Genomic DNA, 16122 nt, shown 5'->3' with positions numbered 1-16122 from the left:
GGGAGAGGCCACGACAGTGAGAGGCCTGCGTACCGAAAAAAAAAAAAAAAAGTGTCTGGATTGGGGTGAGCCCTAAATCCAATGACTGGTGTCCTTATAAAGCCATGTGAAGAAACACAGAGGAGAAGCACAGGAAGAAGTCCATGTGATGACAGGGGCAGAGGTTGGAGTTATATGCTGCCACAAGTAAAGGAATGCCAAGGATTGCCAGCAACCACCAGAATCCAGCAAGAAGCAATGAAGGATCCTCCCTAGAGAACCCTCACATGGAGCATGGCCCTGCCGACACCTTGTTTTCAGATCTCTAGCCTCCAGAACTGTGAGAGAATAGACTCGTGTTTCAAGCCACCAAGTTTATGGTAATTTGTTACAGCAGCCCTACAGAAACTAACACAACAGGTGATAACCTGCCCCAAAGAGGGGATGCATAAGACGGCCTTTCTAAAAGCCCTAAAGGTATAGGTCTAGACTCCTAACAGTATGCCATTCCACAACTTGGGCTTCCCAAGTGGGGAAATCGAGGCCCAGAGAGGGTAAGTGGCTTACTCAAAGGGCCATAGTAAGTCAGGTGCAGAGAAGGGACCAGAAAGCCAGACTCCTACCTCACCCCCCACCCCACCCCACCACCAGTTCGGCCCTCAGGGAAGGCAGACTGCTCTACTTACCACAGTGCTGCTAATTGTGTTCACTGCAGAGGTGGACTTGGCTTCCTTGATTCTGGAGCCGGGTTTACTGAGCTCTGGCCTGGAGCAGCTGAGGAGGCTTGAATTCCTCAAGTCAGTGATAGAGCTGTAAGGCCTCGCAGATGTAGGCTCAGGGGGAGCAGGGCCAGCCTCCTCCCCGGGGGCCTCCTGCCCGAGGCTGCTGTCTGTCTCATTTTTCTTTGTGTCTCTGATGCTCAACAGCAAGTCGGGTGTGCAGGACACTAATGTCAGTGGCTGGAGGTACTGGGAAGGAGGAAACCAAACGTACAGCCCATGGGAACCCAGCTCTGTCCACTTCCAGATCATCTGCACCCAAGGGTAGGTGCAAAGGAGATGAGGAGGAGAGGAAAGCAATCGGAATCAAAGTCTCTCTAATCGGGGGCTCTTAACCTGGGGTTCAAGGACACCTAAAGGGCTCATGGATGGTTTCACGGGGCCTTTGAGCCACCTGAAACTGCAGTTTTAAAATTGTATCTTTGTATACGTTATGGCAAGAGATTCCACAGCTTTTATCAGATTCTCGAAGGGTCTATGACCCTAACAAAGTTATTTTTTAAAAAAATAAAAAATAAAAATAAAAACCTGCTCTAAACCTGTCCCTTCAGGTAAGTCTTTGAGAAGGAGATAGACTGAAAAGTCAACTGACTCTTTCCAGTGAGCCAGAAGAGAGAGCTAGGCAGAGAAGGGGGGATCCAGAGATTCAGATGATAGGACAACTGGATAGCTGGCCCCAGCCTAGAGGCTGGTCCACACTTTGAGCAGAGAGCAGGCTGGAAGCACCAGCTGTGTTCAGTCGCCCCGTGTAGTGTTCTGAGGTCCTGCCTCCCAGAAGCTCTTCCCTGTGGCCTCCTCTCTCAGCTGTGCCCCTGGCCTGCTGGAGGGGAGCATTCCAACCCAAACTAGAGTTGGGGACCATGGCCACAGGTAGTCTTAGAGCCTACTCCCTACATGGGGATGGTGGTCAGCCTGCCAGCTGCTTTTACTCCAGCCGAAGGAAGGGAAGGGCAGACCAGCGAGAGTCCTCTCTGCCTGGATGGAGGGATCTCTCTGAAGGCCTCCGGGCTCCTTGTGGCTTCCGGGCTCCCCTCCCGGGGCCCAGCCCTCCATGGGGCCCCACTCCTTCAGTGTGCCTGAGCTCTCAGTAGTGGTCTCCTCAGCATCCCCCCCTAGACTGGCCCCAGCCAGGGAAGGGTGCTGGGCATGCACACTCCCCTCCCATCCAGGTTTACTTGTTTGGAGGCCGGGCTGGTGGCGATCTTGCACTTCTGCCTTTGTTTCTGTCGCCAGCTCTGCATGCTCTTGCCTCTCGCTCGCTGGCCTGCTGATTCCCCCTGCATTTCTACCCTCTTATCTTTCGTTTGGAAGGATATTTTCTCTTGCTTCAGTCTCAGCTCCTGGATCAGCTGCCTGCCCAGTGAGGAACAGTCATGTAGGTTAGGGATGGGCTGGGAATGTGGACACTCTCCTTGAGGGCAATGAGACGCCCTGCCCTGCCCACCTCATAGGGTGGAGTGGCGGGCTGCACCCCACTCACCACACCCCACCTCTCTCCTCACTTCCCAGTAGGCCAGATCCCACAACTGGCAGGAGCTGGGAAGAGGGTCTGGGTAGGAGGCTAAGGTTAGGGGGTCCCACGTTGGACCCCTTCATATGCTGGGCCTCTCTGGCCAGTGATGTGACGGAAGTAACTCAGTCACATGACTCAGGAGACAGGGGTTCTAGAGCCTCTTCTGTCGTTATCTGCTGTACGATCCTTTTTCTGCTCCATGAAATGAGGTGGAGGGCGGGGAATGGACCGGATGGGATGAGTCCCTTCTGGCCCTTAGATTTGACATCTGCATGAATCCAGGAGGCAGCCCTGAGGGGCTGGGCATTCTGGAGTGGGATGGGGGTACCTGTCTCATGGGTGAGTTTCTAGAAACAGCCTCATATCCACTTAACAATATCCCACACCAAAGAATCTTATGATTCCTGGTCCTTGCGAGACCAATGCAACTTCAAGGCTGCCCCAAGTTTACCCCGCAGGTCAAGCAAACCCCTCTTCCCCCAACACCCTGCTCCCCTAGCCCCAGGAGCCTTCCTACCGGGCATACACCTCCCGAGCCCTGGAGGCAACTGTATTCTGGAAGAGGGAGTTGTTGTCCTGGAAAAACTTCTCATACTTGTCCGAATTCACACTGGGATAAATCAGGCGGAAGCCTCCACAGTTTTCCTTTTCATACTTCTCAGTTTTCTCTAGAAGCACGGCCTGAAAGCCCTTGACTTCCTCCTTCCTGTTGGGAAGCAGAACACAGGGCTGCAGTTAGGGTTTCCTGGGACCAAGCTTGGAGAGGACATGGCCTTTCCAAGGACACGGATGTCATCTAGGGCCAGACAGAGGCCTCGCACACAACAGTGGTCAGTCAGCATTTCCTAAATAAATGAACGCATGAACGTTTCCCTGAAAGGAGATTCTAGCCCTCCCGGGACAGCAAGTGTCATAGTGCACTGAGAGCTGGTTGGAACGGTCTTCCTGACAGCTCACCAAATTCTCTCCCGTTACAAGTAGAGCCTATTTCCCTCTTGGCTTTGTTCTGACGAGGCAGACTGTCGCCATCTTCCCAATCACAACCCCTGCTACCCTTCTCTGGCGAACTGGCAGCTTGTGTTTTGCTAAATTTGAGGGCTTCATGGATGAGCCTGATGAGCTTTTATGAGCTGTGATGATCTCATTCTTCCTCACAGCCCCCCAGGGAGGTGGAGGTCAGGGAGGGAGGAACGATAAGCCCCTTTTACAGCAGGGAAACCAGGAGCCCCTGAGCCACCCAGGGCCAAGTCATGACGAGGAGACTGATCCAGAGGAGGGCCCTGGCCACCCCTTAGCTGACGCTACCTCCTTCTCCAGGAGTTTAATAGAAGGCAGCCCACCCAGCGGGCTCTGTGTCCAGACCTGCCACTTACCAGCGAAGTGACCTGTACAAGGCAGTTCCCCTTCCAGAGGCTTGGTCTTCTTAGCTCCAAAAACAGGACCATACAACACCCCATGCTACCACCTACCCATCCCCCTTCCAGGGAACACAGTGCACATGAACACGCTCTGAAAAACACAGTGCCATCCAAACAGAGATGCCATGCCCCGGTTCCAGAAGCTCAGTCCCGAAGGATCAGGCTAGCTCTGCTCATGCGGAGGACAGCGGGTCACCGTGGGATCTGAAAAGCAACAAAGCCATCTCCTTGAGCGGGCTCCGGGTCTTCCTTCTCGCTCTACAGAGGAAGGCCTCTGTTAAAAGGCAAATGCTACCCAGCAGGGAGCAGGGCGACACAGGCTCCCGCCAACACAGTGGCAAGGGGAGGATGGACAAATCTTCCTTTTTGTATAGATAAATGGTTTTACTTTTGAATTGGTAATCCCTGGATCTTCATATGATATTAATAAACTCATATCCATCACAGGTATTTATGTCTATAACTTAATCTCCTATTTTTAGGAACAAAGGAATAGCCACAGTAAAACTGTTCAAACTGCCACATCCTGCCAATATATATTAATTTTCCAAATAGGATTCTCATTTGTTAGAATTGACCCATTACTGGACCTGGTCTCCCGAGAACGACACTGCTGCAGGAACCGCACCCGTTGTCTCTCCTCCTCCACGACTTTCTTCTTGTCACAGCTTCTCAGGTTGATCAGGACCAAAGTGTCATACAGCAGACTGTCCTTTACCTCTTTATCCAACCAGGAGTCAGTGGAGAAGCTCGGAGAGTGGTTGACCTGTGAGGGCAAGACGGCAGCTGGGGAGGCTGGGCAGGGTGCAAGCAGGGCGTGAGGCGAAATGGCCCCTCCAGGGAACCACCCGAGCCCACCTCGGTCGGGGCCCTGGCTACCAAGATGAGTGGAAAGGAGAGGAAGAGAGGGTCTAGACTGGAGCCACAGTGAAGAAAGGAGGAAGCAGAACCCCTCCAGTTTAACTAGCTTTCATTTTAGTCCTGTCTTCCTGAGAAGCATGGCAGGGGGCGGGGGGGCTGTCTTTGGTTTCCCTTGCACCTGGTGTGCGTGTGCCCCGTCCCGTGCACTGTGCCTCCCAGAGAGCAGATGGAAGGGGACAGCCCAAGGGGCCAGGCTGGGAGGTGGGGAGGGGAAAGGAGTGATGCATTTGGGATCCTGACCGGGGTTGACGGGGAGACTGGTGGGAGGATGGAGAGGACCCATTTCTGCCCACAGAAGGGTCTATGTTGTTCAGAGGCACTGTGTGACATTTGAAGGTTTCCAGCAGTTTCTGAAGGCCTGCTCCTGGTGGCTTATTCTGCTCTTCGGGCGAGAGCTCCAAACGGCCATATTCTCCTTCCCACCCACGCTTGGGAATAAGGGCTGGGAATGGAGGAAAGGCAAGGCCCCAAGAATCTGATCTGTAAATCTGGGTCTTGCGCTCTGAGGGCTGACGCTGTGTCACCGGCAGCTGTCACCATCACCTCTGACTTGTACCGCAGCCCCACTGCCACCCCGACTCCCGGCGTGCACCCTGAATGGCCACGGGAGAGGGCTGCTTGCACAGGTCCAATCGGGAAGAGAGGAGGCCACCCAGGAGCTTCTCTTCCTCCTCTTCCCACCACCCCATGGGTCTGGGGGAGGCAAGAAACTCACTGAGTGGCTCCCCACCCATTCCCGTGCCCACAGACACCGGGCCGCTCTCCGTTGGTGCTTGGAACTGAGTGGTCCAGGTCCCTGAGAACCAAGCCTGGCGGCTCCTGTCTGATCTTGAACATCTTCCACCCAGCTTTGGTGAAGAACCACCCCTTTCTGGGAGATGACTCTGTTATGAAAGGTAGAGCTGTCTTTAGAATCACTCTGGGCCTGAAATCAGAGCTTCTAAGTCTGGGTGGACCTCAAGAAGGCACAAGGAAGTCTCTAATTCCCGGCCGTCTACCTCCCTCTGGTGGCCACTTTTCAGCAAAGGGAGAAGCCCCAGGCAGCAAGCGCCTGGTGGGGCAGTGGCTTGGAAAGTGGATTACAACATCCTGGCTGAACAGGAGGGCGGAAGGATGGGCCCGGCTGGCTGACCCTGGTAACTGGCGCCAGTTTCACCCCTCGCCCCAAGCCCGCACCTCCAGCAGCCAGGGCTTGAGTTTGTGATCCAGCAAAATGTCGAAGCCCAGGATTTCAAAGCAGGCGCTGTTGAGTGTGTGATTGGGGAAGCAGGTGTGGTAGTTATGCTTGATGATGGGGTGAGCCGAGATGAGCGTCTTGATGATGATGTCCTCGATATCTCTCCAGATCTGCCCCACGTTGTAGCCGTGGCTCTCCATGTACACGTTGAAGGTAGAGAGCTTCCTGGAAGGGAACCACGGGCCATGAGGCAGGGCAGCCCACCTCTGGTCATCTAAGGCCATGGCATGCTGGAAACCAGAAACTTCTGGAGAAGATAGGGCCCCAAAGCCAGTGGGGAGGGACACCCAGGAGCCAGGGTGATACCAGGGCTGTGTCGGCTCAGGAGGACCTTGCAGGAGCCACAGGGCCATACTCCTCGAGCCTCCACAGTCCTGGAGTGGGCAAAGATATACTGACATGTAAGCCCTGGCCTGGGCACTTTCACTGTAATATAGAAAGCACCTGTGGGCTGGGGCAGGGATTCAGTATCCCAGGTGAAAGCTGAATGGATGAATAAAAAAATTTTTTAAAAAACACCCTACGTCATGGTTTTGCTTTGGTGGTAATGGTTTCTCAGCCTGTGGTGTTCATTAGAAGCACTTAAGGAGCCTTTTAAGGCCACCAATACCTGGGTTCCAACTCAGCTACCTGAGGGGGATTCTGGGGACGCTAAAGACACAGAAATTTTGTTAATTTTGTTCATTGTTAACCCCCTAAAGGGCTGACCAGAGGGAAAAGGAAAGCCCAGGGCATCTCCACAGATAGGGTTACCAACTGTCCCAGGGCAAACCAGAGAGTCTGATTTTAGAGCTGAAAGTCCCACATCCCAAGAAACCCCTCAGTCACAGGCAAACCTAGATGACTGGTCACCCTATCACAGAAATCAGAGGATATCTACCCCATGCGGAGAGGTTTGTGAGGAAACATCTGAGGAAATGCTCCAGTCAGCTCTGAGCTGGGCAGTACAGAGACAGGGCGAATCTGACAGGTCCAAAAGGCAATGGCGAGGACAGACATTCACCCCCTCACAAGCACACATGCGTGCACCGAGAGCCAAAGTGGGAAATGGAAATATTGGAGGAGGAAATACGGGCGATGCAGGGGAATGAAGAACAAAGAGAAGAATGAGAAGACAGGAAACACGGCTTACCCGGGCCATCCAAAGAGCTAGATGGACTCCCGTCAGTGGAGCCAATGCGCATTTGCTAAGGGCCTGCTGTGTGTGCAAAACTCATGCAATGAGGGGATCCCAAGAAACCAGCACCGCTCTTGTGGGAAGCCTAAGGACCATTTGAGGAGTCAGCACACACACGAGACAACCAAAGAGGCATTTCTATCACGACAGATAAACAGAGGCCACTCAATATCGAGGCACACCTTTTCTACCTGCCATCGTCAAGGATGGAGTGTTGCACGTACATGAATTTTCCAGATCACTTGAAACCAACCCTTTCAAGCGCAAAAAGAAAAAAAAAAAAGTGTTTAATTTGCCTAACTGGGAAATAAATTTTCCCAAAGTAGATTATACACTCCTCTACCTTCTTATAACAGATGTTATGAATCATAACGTAACCTCTTCTTGATGACTCAGGCACATCACAATGGATACACTTAATTGTGCAATTTCATAACATCCAGTGGCTAGTCCATTCAAGTTAACACACCAGCTATGCGCCAGGCACCCTGAAAGACGAAGAGGACCCGGTCTCTGCCCCAGAGGCCTGCCAGGTTTCCAGTTTTTCTTCTTCTTCATTGCTCCTACTGAGTTTGCAGCCTGGTGGGGATTTACTGCCGGTACAGCTGGCCTGGGGCTGGGGAGGGGGGAATTTGAGGTAGGGGAGGGACTAGTAGGAGAAGCAGATTGTCTCAAAAGATGGGGAAGAGGAAGATGAGGAAAGGTGAAAGCAAACAGGAGGGAGAAAAGGAAAGGACTCTGCCCCGCAACATGGGAGGCACCTAGAAGGCCAGGGCACCATTCTAACCATCAAGGAACTTAAGTACAAGTGGGGACACAAGGAAAACATGTGCCCCAAGCACAGAGACGTTACGGGCTACAGCTGATGCTGAACGTGAGGGTGGCGGGAGTCCAGAGATAGAGAGGTTCCTGGGGGTGGTTAGACTCGGATGCCATAGGCTTGTCCTTAGAGATGGAAGCCAATCCTCTCATCTGACAGGTGAGGAATCAGAGGCCCACCGAGAAGATGGGTTTCACCCACACTGCAGTGGTTATATGGCTGAACCAGCACCTAGAACCAGGTCAGAGAAGGCAACATGGAAGCTTAGTTTGACAAAAGGGCCTTCAAGGATGTTCTCCCATGTTTTCAGGTGGAACTGAGCAAAGGCAGAGAGGTGGGAATGAGCAAGGCCTCTGTATCAAAAATGAGCAAAAGAGTATCCTGGGAGGTGGCGCAGTGGTTGAGAGTCCGCCTGCCGATGCAGGGGACACAGGTTCGTGCCCCGGTCCGGGAAGATCCCACGTGCCGCGGAGCGGCTGGGCCCGTGAGCCACGGCCGCTGAGCCTGCGCGTCCGGAGCCTGTGCTCCGCAACGGGAGAGGCCACAACAGTGAGAGACCCGCGTACCGCAAAAAAAAAAAAAAAAGAAAAAAAAGAGTACCCTGGGAGAACACCACGGAGCGGATGGCACAGGCAGTACTGCTAGTGGTTAAGGGCACAGACTCCAGAGTTAATTCCAGCTCTGCCACTTCCTAGCTGTGCGATCTTGGGCAAGTTTCTTAACCTTTTTACACCTGTTCCCCAATATGCAAAATCGGGGTGATCATAATCACGCCAACTTTATAGTGTTGTTATGAGGATTAAATAGGTTGAGGAATGTAAATTTCTTAGAGAAGTGCCTGGCAGACAGGAAGCGCTCAACAAACAAAATGGTAACTATTAATGTAGTAATAATAATAGTGGGAAATGGTGTCTGGTCAAAGCATACAGCAAGCAGAGGAGTTTGAATTGGATGCTCTAGGCACCTGGGAGCCACACTGGTTACCAGAGAGCAGAAGTAATGAGTATACAGAATGTGTAATAATAACAGCACCCACTTGCATAGGGGTATTGTTTTTGAGGCCTATTCATACACATCATCTCAATAGGTCCTTACGGCATATTTGTGAGGCTGGCCAGCCAGGATTCATGTTTATTGCGTCATTTTATTCATTTATTTATTTTTGGGCTGCGCCATGCGGCTTGCGGGATCTTAGCTCCCCGACCAGGGATCAAACCCGGGCCCCCTGCAGTGGAACTGCAGAGTCCTAACCACTGGACTGCCTGGGAATTCCTTATTGCGTCATTTTAGAGAGGAGAAATCGGAGGTACAGAAAGGTCAAGCAGAGGTGGCTGGAGCTAAGAAGAGTGAGGAGGCCGTGCAGCTGTCGAGGAGGAGGCTGAAGCTAAGTCTGGTGGAAGGGAAGGCACGGAGGGACATTTGAAGGAGGAAACTTCAGAATTCAATGACGTGCTGGAAAAGGAAACATCTAAGATGACACCAAACTCTCCAGTCCTGTGGGTTAGAAGTTAGAGAGGGGGAAGCTTGGACTGCTGAGGTGGAAGTGACGTGAGAGAACACGTGACATCGGGAAATGCTGAGCTGGAAGCAACGGGGAGACATCCAGGTGCAGCTGAGGAGAGGTGGGCCTGGAGCACCGCAGGCGGACAGGTGGGGGGTGCTGCAGGGGCAGGGGAAGCGGGGGCAGCCGCTCCAGCAGAGATGGGGAATGGAGGAGAACTGAGGGATGAGGCCAGGCCCCGGGTGAGTGAGGCGAGGAGAAGGGAGGGGAAGCAGGGAGGGGGCATTAGGGTAGCAGAACAATACTCCACACCCTCACCTTAGCCCTGGCGCCACATAACACCCCCCCATCACAGCCTGAGGGCGCAAAGCCTGTTAGTGGGGTGTCCATTCTCATAAGAGGAGGGAGATGAGGGCCCTTTGATGACATGCCTTTAGACGAAGGAGAAATCACAGTAACTACAAGCAACATCCGCGCTCTGTCACAGGTCACTTGAGTCTCAGAGTGACCCTACGAGGTGGGCAGGGCAGGGCGTCTCATTGCCCTATCCTACAGACCAAGAAATGGAAGCTCAGAGAGGTGAAGGGACTTGCTCCAGCTGACTCAGCTGGCGAGGGTCAGAGCGGGGACTGGAAGCCGGGCCTCACCGAGCCCCGATGTTGAACATGCAACCGTGCAGGAGGCCAGAGGGTGCCCACAGACCAGGTGGGCAAAGGGGAAGTAGGGGAGCTGTGGGCAAAGTCGGGTGGCCAGCGCCCTCCGACAAGGGGGAGATCGCCTCCTGCCAGCCCAACACGTCCCCTTCCAGCAGGCTTAACCTAGTGATTTTCCATTTGCTTTTTGGAACTCTGCTACCAAGGGAGTCATGAAATTTCCTGTGCTTCTCTGCTGCTCTGAAGCCAAACAGACTGCCTGTTTATCAGTCCTTTAAGTCTGATGCAAGAGAAAGAGCAGGGGCATCGTGACACATCACTTGAGAATCTCAGCAACACCCCAGGGAACCACAGGCCTGGCAGGTCCTTCTCCGGTGTCAGACCAGCAATCGATAAATATCTGTTGGTCTAGAAATGTCAGAAGGGCCAACTGTAAGAAGAGTATGTTTTGGTGTGTGTGTGTGTTTATCTCTCCTCCTCCCAACCTCCTAGGGTTTATGATGTGGCCTTCTTTTAATGATTAACAGCCAGAGGGCAGAGACTAAGGAGTCTGTTCTGGGCTTAGAGGCAAAGAAATATTTTCTGACACCATGTGACCCAAGATGGAAACACTGATGGGGACAGACAGGGTTTGGATAGAATCTCAGAGAGCAGCTCGGAGCCCAGCAGGGAAAGAAAAGAAGGGAAGCCGCTTCCTTACCTCTTGCTGCCAGAGTGAGCATCTCGAAGGAAATTGGAACTGTGCTTATTAACGGAATAATTAGTCAGGTGCATGCAGATATCGTCCTGGGGAAAGAGACACAAGTCTGTGGGGTCAGGAGGAAGGGCAGCCTTCCACTTCCTCTCTGTGTCCTTCCATGGCCCCTGGGGCTTAAAGAGATGGAAAAGAAAGGGGGCGTCTTAGGGCTTACTTACACTGGCAAAGCAGAGGAAGTAAGAAGGGGTATCCTACAGCCTGGAGCATAAGAAACTCCCACTCCCCCTGAGGTTGGGTGGCGCTCTGCTGAGGGGGGGACTTCAGGAGCCCTGAGGGCCTGGGGATGTTGGGGGAGGGCTGGAGGCTTGCCCACATCCTTCTTTCCTTGAGCACCACGGAACTGTGGCTTTGCAGTCAGGCCACGAGTCCCCACCTCACCTCTTCCTAGTTCTGTGACCTTGGACAAGTCCCTTATAACTGGATTTTAATTTCCTTATCTGTAAACTGGAGACGATAATCCCCATCTCTGAGGGCTCTTGGGAGGGCTAAACGAAAGAACAGATACACCCTGGCACATAGTAAACCACAGTTCAGCAAGTGACAGCCACATCCACCATGCCTTGAGAATGTAGGTGTAACTAGGATTTTTTACCAGCTAAGAGAGGAGGGGAGGCGGCGTGTCCCCGAGCTCACCAGGTTGTCTGGGCAGGGGTGGGAGTAGGAGGTGGTGGCGAAGCGTGCCAGTCCTTCATTGTACACAAAAATCCTGAGAGGGTCACAGGACGTCATGAGCACGTAAATCCGCAGGTCAAACTTGAACCCGTCGATGATAAAGGGCTGGGAGGAGAGAACAGAAGCCACACGGTGTCAGAGGAGAAACCCAGACTTGAAGCCCATTAGCGCCCTGTCTTGTTTTCGTGGCTTCAGCTCCAGTGTTACCTGCATTACAGAGGCCAGGCTGGGCTAGGGTTGGGGAGGGGGACAAGGGGATTTAGGCCATGTGACCTTGTGGAAGTCACTAACCACACCAGGCCTCAGTTTCCTCTTCCGTCAAATGGCATGAGTAACCACCTCCAAGAGCTTTCCTGGCAACGAGACAAAATAACATGAAAAAGTCCTGTGATGAAGGACAGGTTGTCACCACTCAGGGCTTGCTACTGTCGCACTTCTGCCAGAGTTCTCCCTGCAGTTGCAGTATTGACTGCGATGCCAGCCAGGTCTCCTATGCACCTTCTAGAAGGCTCCCTCCCTGTAAAGGGCTATACCTCCAGTCATGGACAGCTGGTTACCATGCTCTCTCCAGGGCTACTTCTCCTCTCCCAAAGGAGGTGGGGCCTCCACAGACCCAAGGGGCTCTCCCAGCTGCCGTCTGTTAGAGGCAAGGGGCCAGCCTGGCAGCGCCAGACCAATCGACAAGAGTGCAAGGGCAAGGGCGCTCTGGCCCAGGCACATGTCACATCTCTGGTCAGAAGGCTTGGTCCGACCAAGTCCAAGGCAGGACTTGGCTTCACCCCCACCCCACCCTCCCTTCCCTCTTTTCACAACCGGTCCAGTGGAGCTACAGCCTGAGGTTGCCGTGCATGATAAACAAATAATCACGATGAGGAAGTACCTTTGAGATATAGAGTTGACAGATCATATCCTCCCCTGGTTTGATTTCTTTCACTGTCCGGGTGATGAATATACCTCTCCCCTGGCAGCCCGAATCCGGCTTACAGATGTACGCCTTATTTTTTCTTGACCTGCTGTAGTTCTGCAAATCTCCCCAGCTACCAGAGCAGGAAGAGAATGAGATACACCTTTAGCTGGGGGATCAGCGAAAATGAAGGCTAGCTCTTTATTTTAAAAAAAGAAAAAAGTGACAAAAGCCCTGGAGTTGACAGACAGACGCCCAGAGATCTGGTTATAGGAGAGACAGTCGAGCACACACAGCGGACAGAGGATGGGCTCTGGAGGGAATTCAGACCTGGATTTAAACCCCAGCAACAGCACTCACCAGCGGTGTAGCCCTTGACCAGGACTTGACCTCTCTAAGCCTCAATTCCATCATCTACACAATGAGGACAACGACAGCTATCTCACACGTGACATGATGCAGGCAAGGTGCTGGTCCATGCCGCACACCCCGCAAAGGTAGCCGTCATCCAAGCGGTTCGGCTTTCTGAGTTTGCAGATAAGAGGTGTGAAGTTCTGAATCTGACTCAGGCCCTGACAAATTATGTGACCTTGGATCCATCAGTCTCTTCCCCTGCTCTGGGCTTCAGCTTTTCCTCTGTAACACCTCCACTCCAGCTAGAGTGTGAGAGGGCAAATACTATCTTTGAACGTAGTTGAAGAAAGTATATTCAGAAGAAAGAAACCAACTTAAAGGATTATAAATCTCAGTCTTGCTATACTTCTTGTTTTGCATTTTAACTCAAAGGAGCATTGTCACCACTGGAGAAGTCACATGACTGCAATGTCCCTCAGTGGCCATGAAATCTGGAGGCGCCTGTCAACCCGATGGCAAACACATTTTCTTTGAAGCTGCTGCTAAGCTCTGCAAATTGTTCCAGACAAGCTAGGAAAGGCTGGGAACCCTGGGCCTCTTGGTTTGGGAAAGCACTGGGGGGAGACGGGAGAGTGGGAATCCTGGGGGGCCTTTGTGAGTAAGTATAATTCTGATGGCAATGCTTCTCTACTCCCCCACCTCATCCCAAACACCAGACTGTACCCAGGTCATGCTCACGTCATCTCACATTCCTCCTGCTTCTCGTGGTGTGGTCCAGAGTATTTTATATACCAGGAATGGATGTCCATTTTCCAGATGGATATAGTGAGACCAGAGATGGGAAAAGGCTGACTGCCATCCACGGCACTGCCATGGGTCAGAGGTCAGGTGTCCCTCCCTGCTTCTAACCTGGGTGCTAACCATTACCTCACTCCCTCCAGAAATGCTCGAGGGCCTTAAAAATTCAGAAACTGCACAGTGAAAAGGCTGGAACAAGTTCAAAATCAACAGCTTTCAAGGTCAGAACAAATTCTCATCCCAACCGCAGGCACAGGCTCCAAGGCACAGAGCCCCTAAATGTCATCTAATTTTATAGGCAGAGCCTTGTGTTTTCTCAACCTTGGACACACTCTTTATTCCTTCTCTTCCTGAAGAGGAGAGACAGATGGGAGACCCTATGGGAAGGGAAAGTAGCAACCAGGGAATCGGCGGGGGGGGCGGGGAGGGGAATGTAAACTGGCGGTGGGGAGTGGAGAAAGGGGCGCAGGTGGGCACTCACTCAGCAGGAAGACACCAGGTCCTAGGGAAAAAGTAGAAATCTTTTGGGAATATCTTTAACATGCGGCTCATATTCCTGGCCAGCAAGTCCTTGCGGCAGATTTCAGTCATCCCTGGGAAGTGATTGATTTTCTGCAAAGGAAGCCGGAAGTCGTGAACAAGGGGGCCCATGGGAGTACCCCTGAGCTCCCCTTGGGGACAGTCATAAGACTGGGGCTCCACGGGATAGATGCCACGCTTACACAGAGGACCAGCTCTGACCCAGATACCTGGTAACTTTTTATTTCCATCACCCGCTCCAACGACACCGAGTAGTCAGTCCAGTAGAGAGTCCAGTCGTCGTTTTCCCCTCCCTCTCGAAGGCCATACTGTTGGGCAGCCCTACGCACTGCCATGGCAGGTGGAGAAAGAAAGGCCCGTCAGCCGGGAAGTGGGGGAGGAGCACGTGGTGGGGAGGTTATGTTTCTAGACCTTACACTGAAGCCAGACAACTGGGCTCCTTGGGACTGGAAGCCATCTTGCCCCATCTGGACACACCATTGCCGAGAAAGGAACACGGAGAGTGGAAAGCTCCTGGAGAACACAGCCTGTGCCCAGTGATCTCCACAGAAGGTTTTCTGGGGTGAATGTTTCACTCACCCTTGCCAGGAAGTAGGTCTCTGGCTTTCCTCCAAGCACTAGCACTGAATGTTCAGGGGATATAAACTAATCCTTGATGTCGGCCAGAGCCAAGCTTAATTAGCAAGGTAAATTGACAGAAAAAATCTATGCAGTGTATTTCAAAAGCATATATATGCTATCACGTCCTTCTTCCCCAGTCCCTATTAATCTTAATAACCGGGAGCTGACTCCAACACAAACTCAAATGCCTTCAAGAGCCTGGAAAGGAAGAAGTGCCTGCAGTGACCAGGAGAGTCGGGACCAAACTAAAGCACCCAAATTCGAAATGAAAATAGCAGACTTCCCTGGTGGCGCAGTGGTTAAGAATCCGCCTGCCAATGCAGAGGACACGAGTTCAAGCCCTGGTCCGAGAGGATCCCACGTGCCGCAGAGCAACTAAGCCCGTGTGCCACAACTACTGAGCCTGCGCCCTAGAACCCATGAGCGTAGATCCCGTGCTCCACAACAAGAGAAGCCACCTCAGTGAGAAGCCCGCGCACCGCAACAAAGAGTAGCCCCCACTCGCCGCAACTAGAGAAAGCCTGGGCAGCAACAAAGACCCAATGCAGTCAGAAAATAAATAATAAAAATAAGATAAATGATTTTTTTTTAAATCACCCACAAGACAACCCACCTCAGTGAGAAGCCCGCGCACCGCAACAAAGAGTAGCCCCCACTCGCCGCAACTAGAGAAAGCCTGGGCAGCAACAAAGACCCAATGCAGTCAGAAAATAAATAATAAAAATAAGATAAATGATTTTTTTTTAAATCACCCTTCTAAAAAAAAAAAGAATATATGAGTGAGGCTTCCCCACTCTTTGGGGGAGTCCAGTGGGTCCCCATGGTGGGTGCCTTGAATACGGATGCTCACCACTCTCATATCGGCAGCTGGATAGATTGATCACCAATCATCTGGAAAAGAGAAAGGGGAAAGCACCAAGACAGAGACAGACACACATGCCAGAACAAGGGACTGCACGTAGAAACATCGTGTCCCACATGGAGCTGCCTGATACCTAAGTGGCCACACTAAGCCCGGTGTGACCATCCCCGTTACTGAGGACACAAACCCCCAGGGTTGCAGAGTGACAGAAGACATGGGTTCAGAGTCCTGTTACTCTGCCCACGAGCTAGAAATTCTGTATTGTGATTATAGCTGATTTTGCTTGAAGCTTCATAGTACCATCATCGCCTCCTCAATCCTTTTACTCCAGTGGCCCATCGGGAACAGGAAGTGAACATCTTTTTTGGCCAAAATACTTCATGGTCCCCTTCCTCTTGCCCCCCCATTAAGGGAAGCTGTGAGTTAGAAAGCAGACAAGCTCTCAGACATCAATCAGTCTGAGGAGTAATTCACTCCCCCCCGAGAATGGAGCAAGGTATGGCAAAATATTAAATAAGAACTAGAATGTGGAAGCTGCAGTCAGATCCTAAGAAGTCAGCGCGATTCTGTTACATTAAAAGTGTACTAAATCCCCAGGACAATAAGTACTTTCTTA

The 16122-nt window shown here is 52.2% G+C and overlaps 1 protein-coding gene across 1 annotated transcript in view; it reads right to left on the bottom strand.

Annotated features, from left to right (window-relative positions):
- TTLL6 (tubulin tyrosine ligase like 6) overlaps window positions 1-14268 on the bottom strand; it is a 26321-nt gene extending 12053 nt beyond the window's left edge. The window contains exons 1-10 of the mRNA XM_028499843.1: window positions 14233-14268; window positions 13965-14095; window positions 12308-12464; window positions 11389-11532; window positions 10699-10784; window positions 5787-6012; window positions 4280-4455; window positions 2789-2977; window positions 1934-2111; window positions 666-947 (exon numbers count right to left, since the gene is read on the bottom strand). Coding sequence (XP_028355644.1) covers window positions 666-947; window positions 1934-2111; window positions 2789-2977; window positions 4280-4455; window positions 5787-6012; window positions 10699-10784; window positions 11389-11532; window positions 12308-12464; window positions 13965-14095; window positions 14233-14253 — 1590 coding nt within the window. The 5' untranslated portion in view covers window positions 14254-14268. The remainder of the gene's footprint in view (window positions 1-665; window positions 948-1933; window positions 2112-2788; window positions 2978-4279; window positions 4456-5786; window positions 6013-10698; window positions 10785-11388; window positions 11533-12307; window positions 12465-13964; window positions 14096-14232) is intronic.
- Between the last annotated feature and the right edge of the window lie 1854 nt (window positions 14269-16122).

The sequence above is a fragment of the Physeter macrocephalus genome, chromosome 14, assembly GCF_002837175.3.
Source record: "Physeter macrocephalus isolate SW-GA chromosome 14, ASM283717v5, whole genome shotgun sequence".
NCBI classification, from domain to species: Eukaryota; Metazoa; Chordata; class Mammalia; order Artiodactyla; family Physeteridae; genus Physeter; species Physeter macrocephalus.
This window is presented reverse-complemented; position numbering and strand designations above follow the sequence as displayed.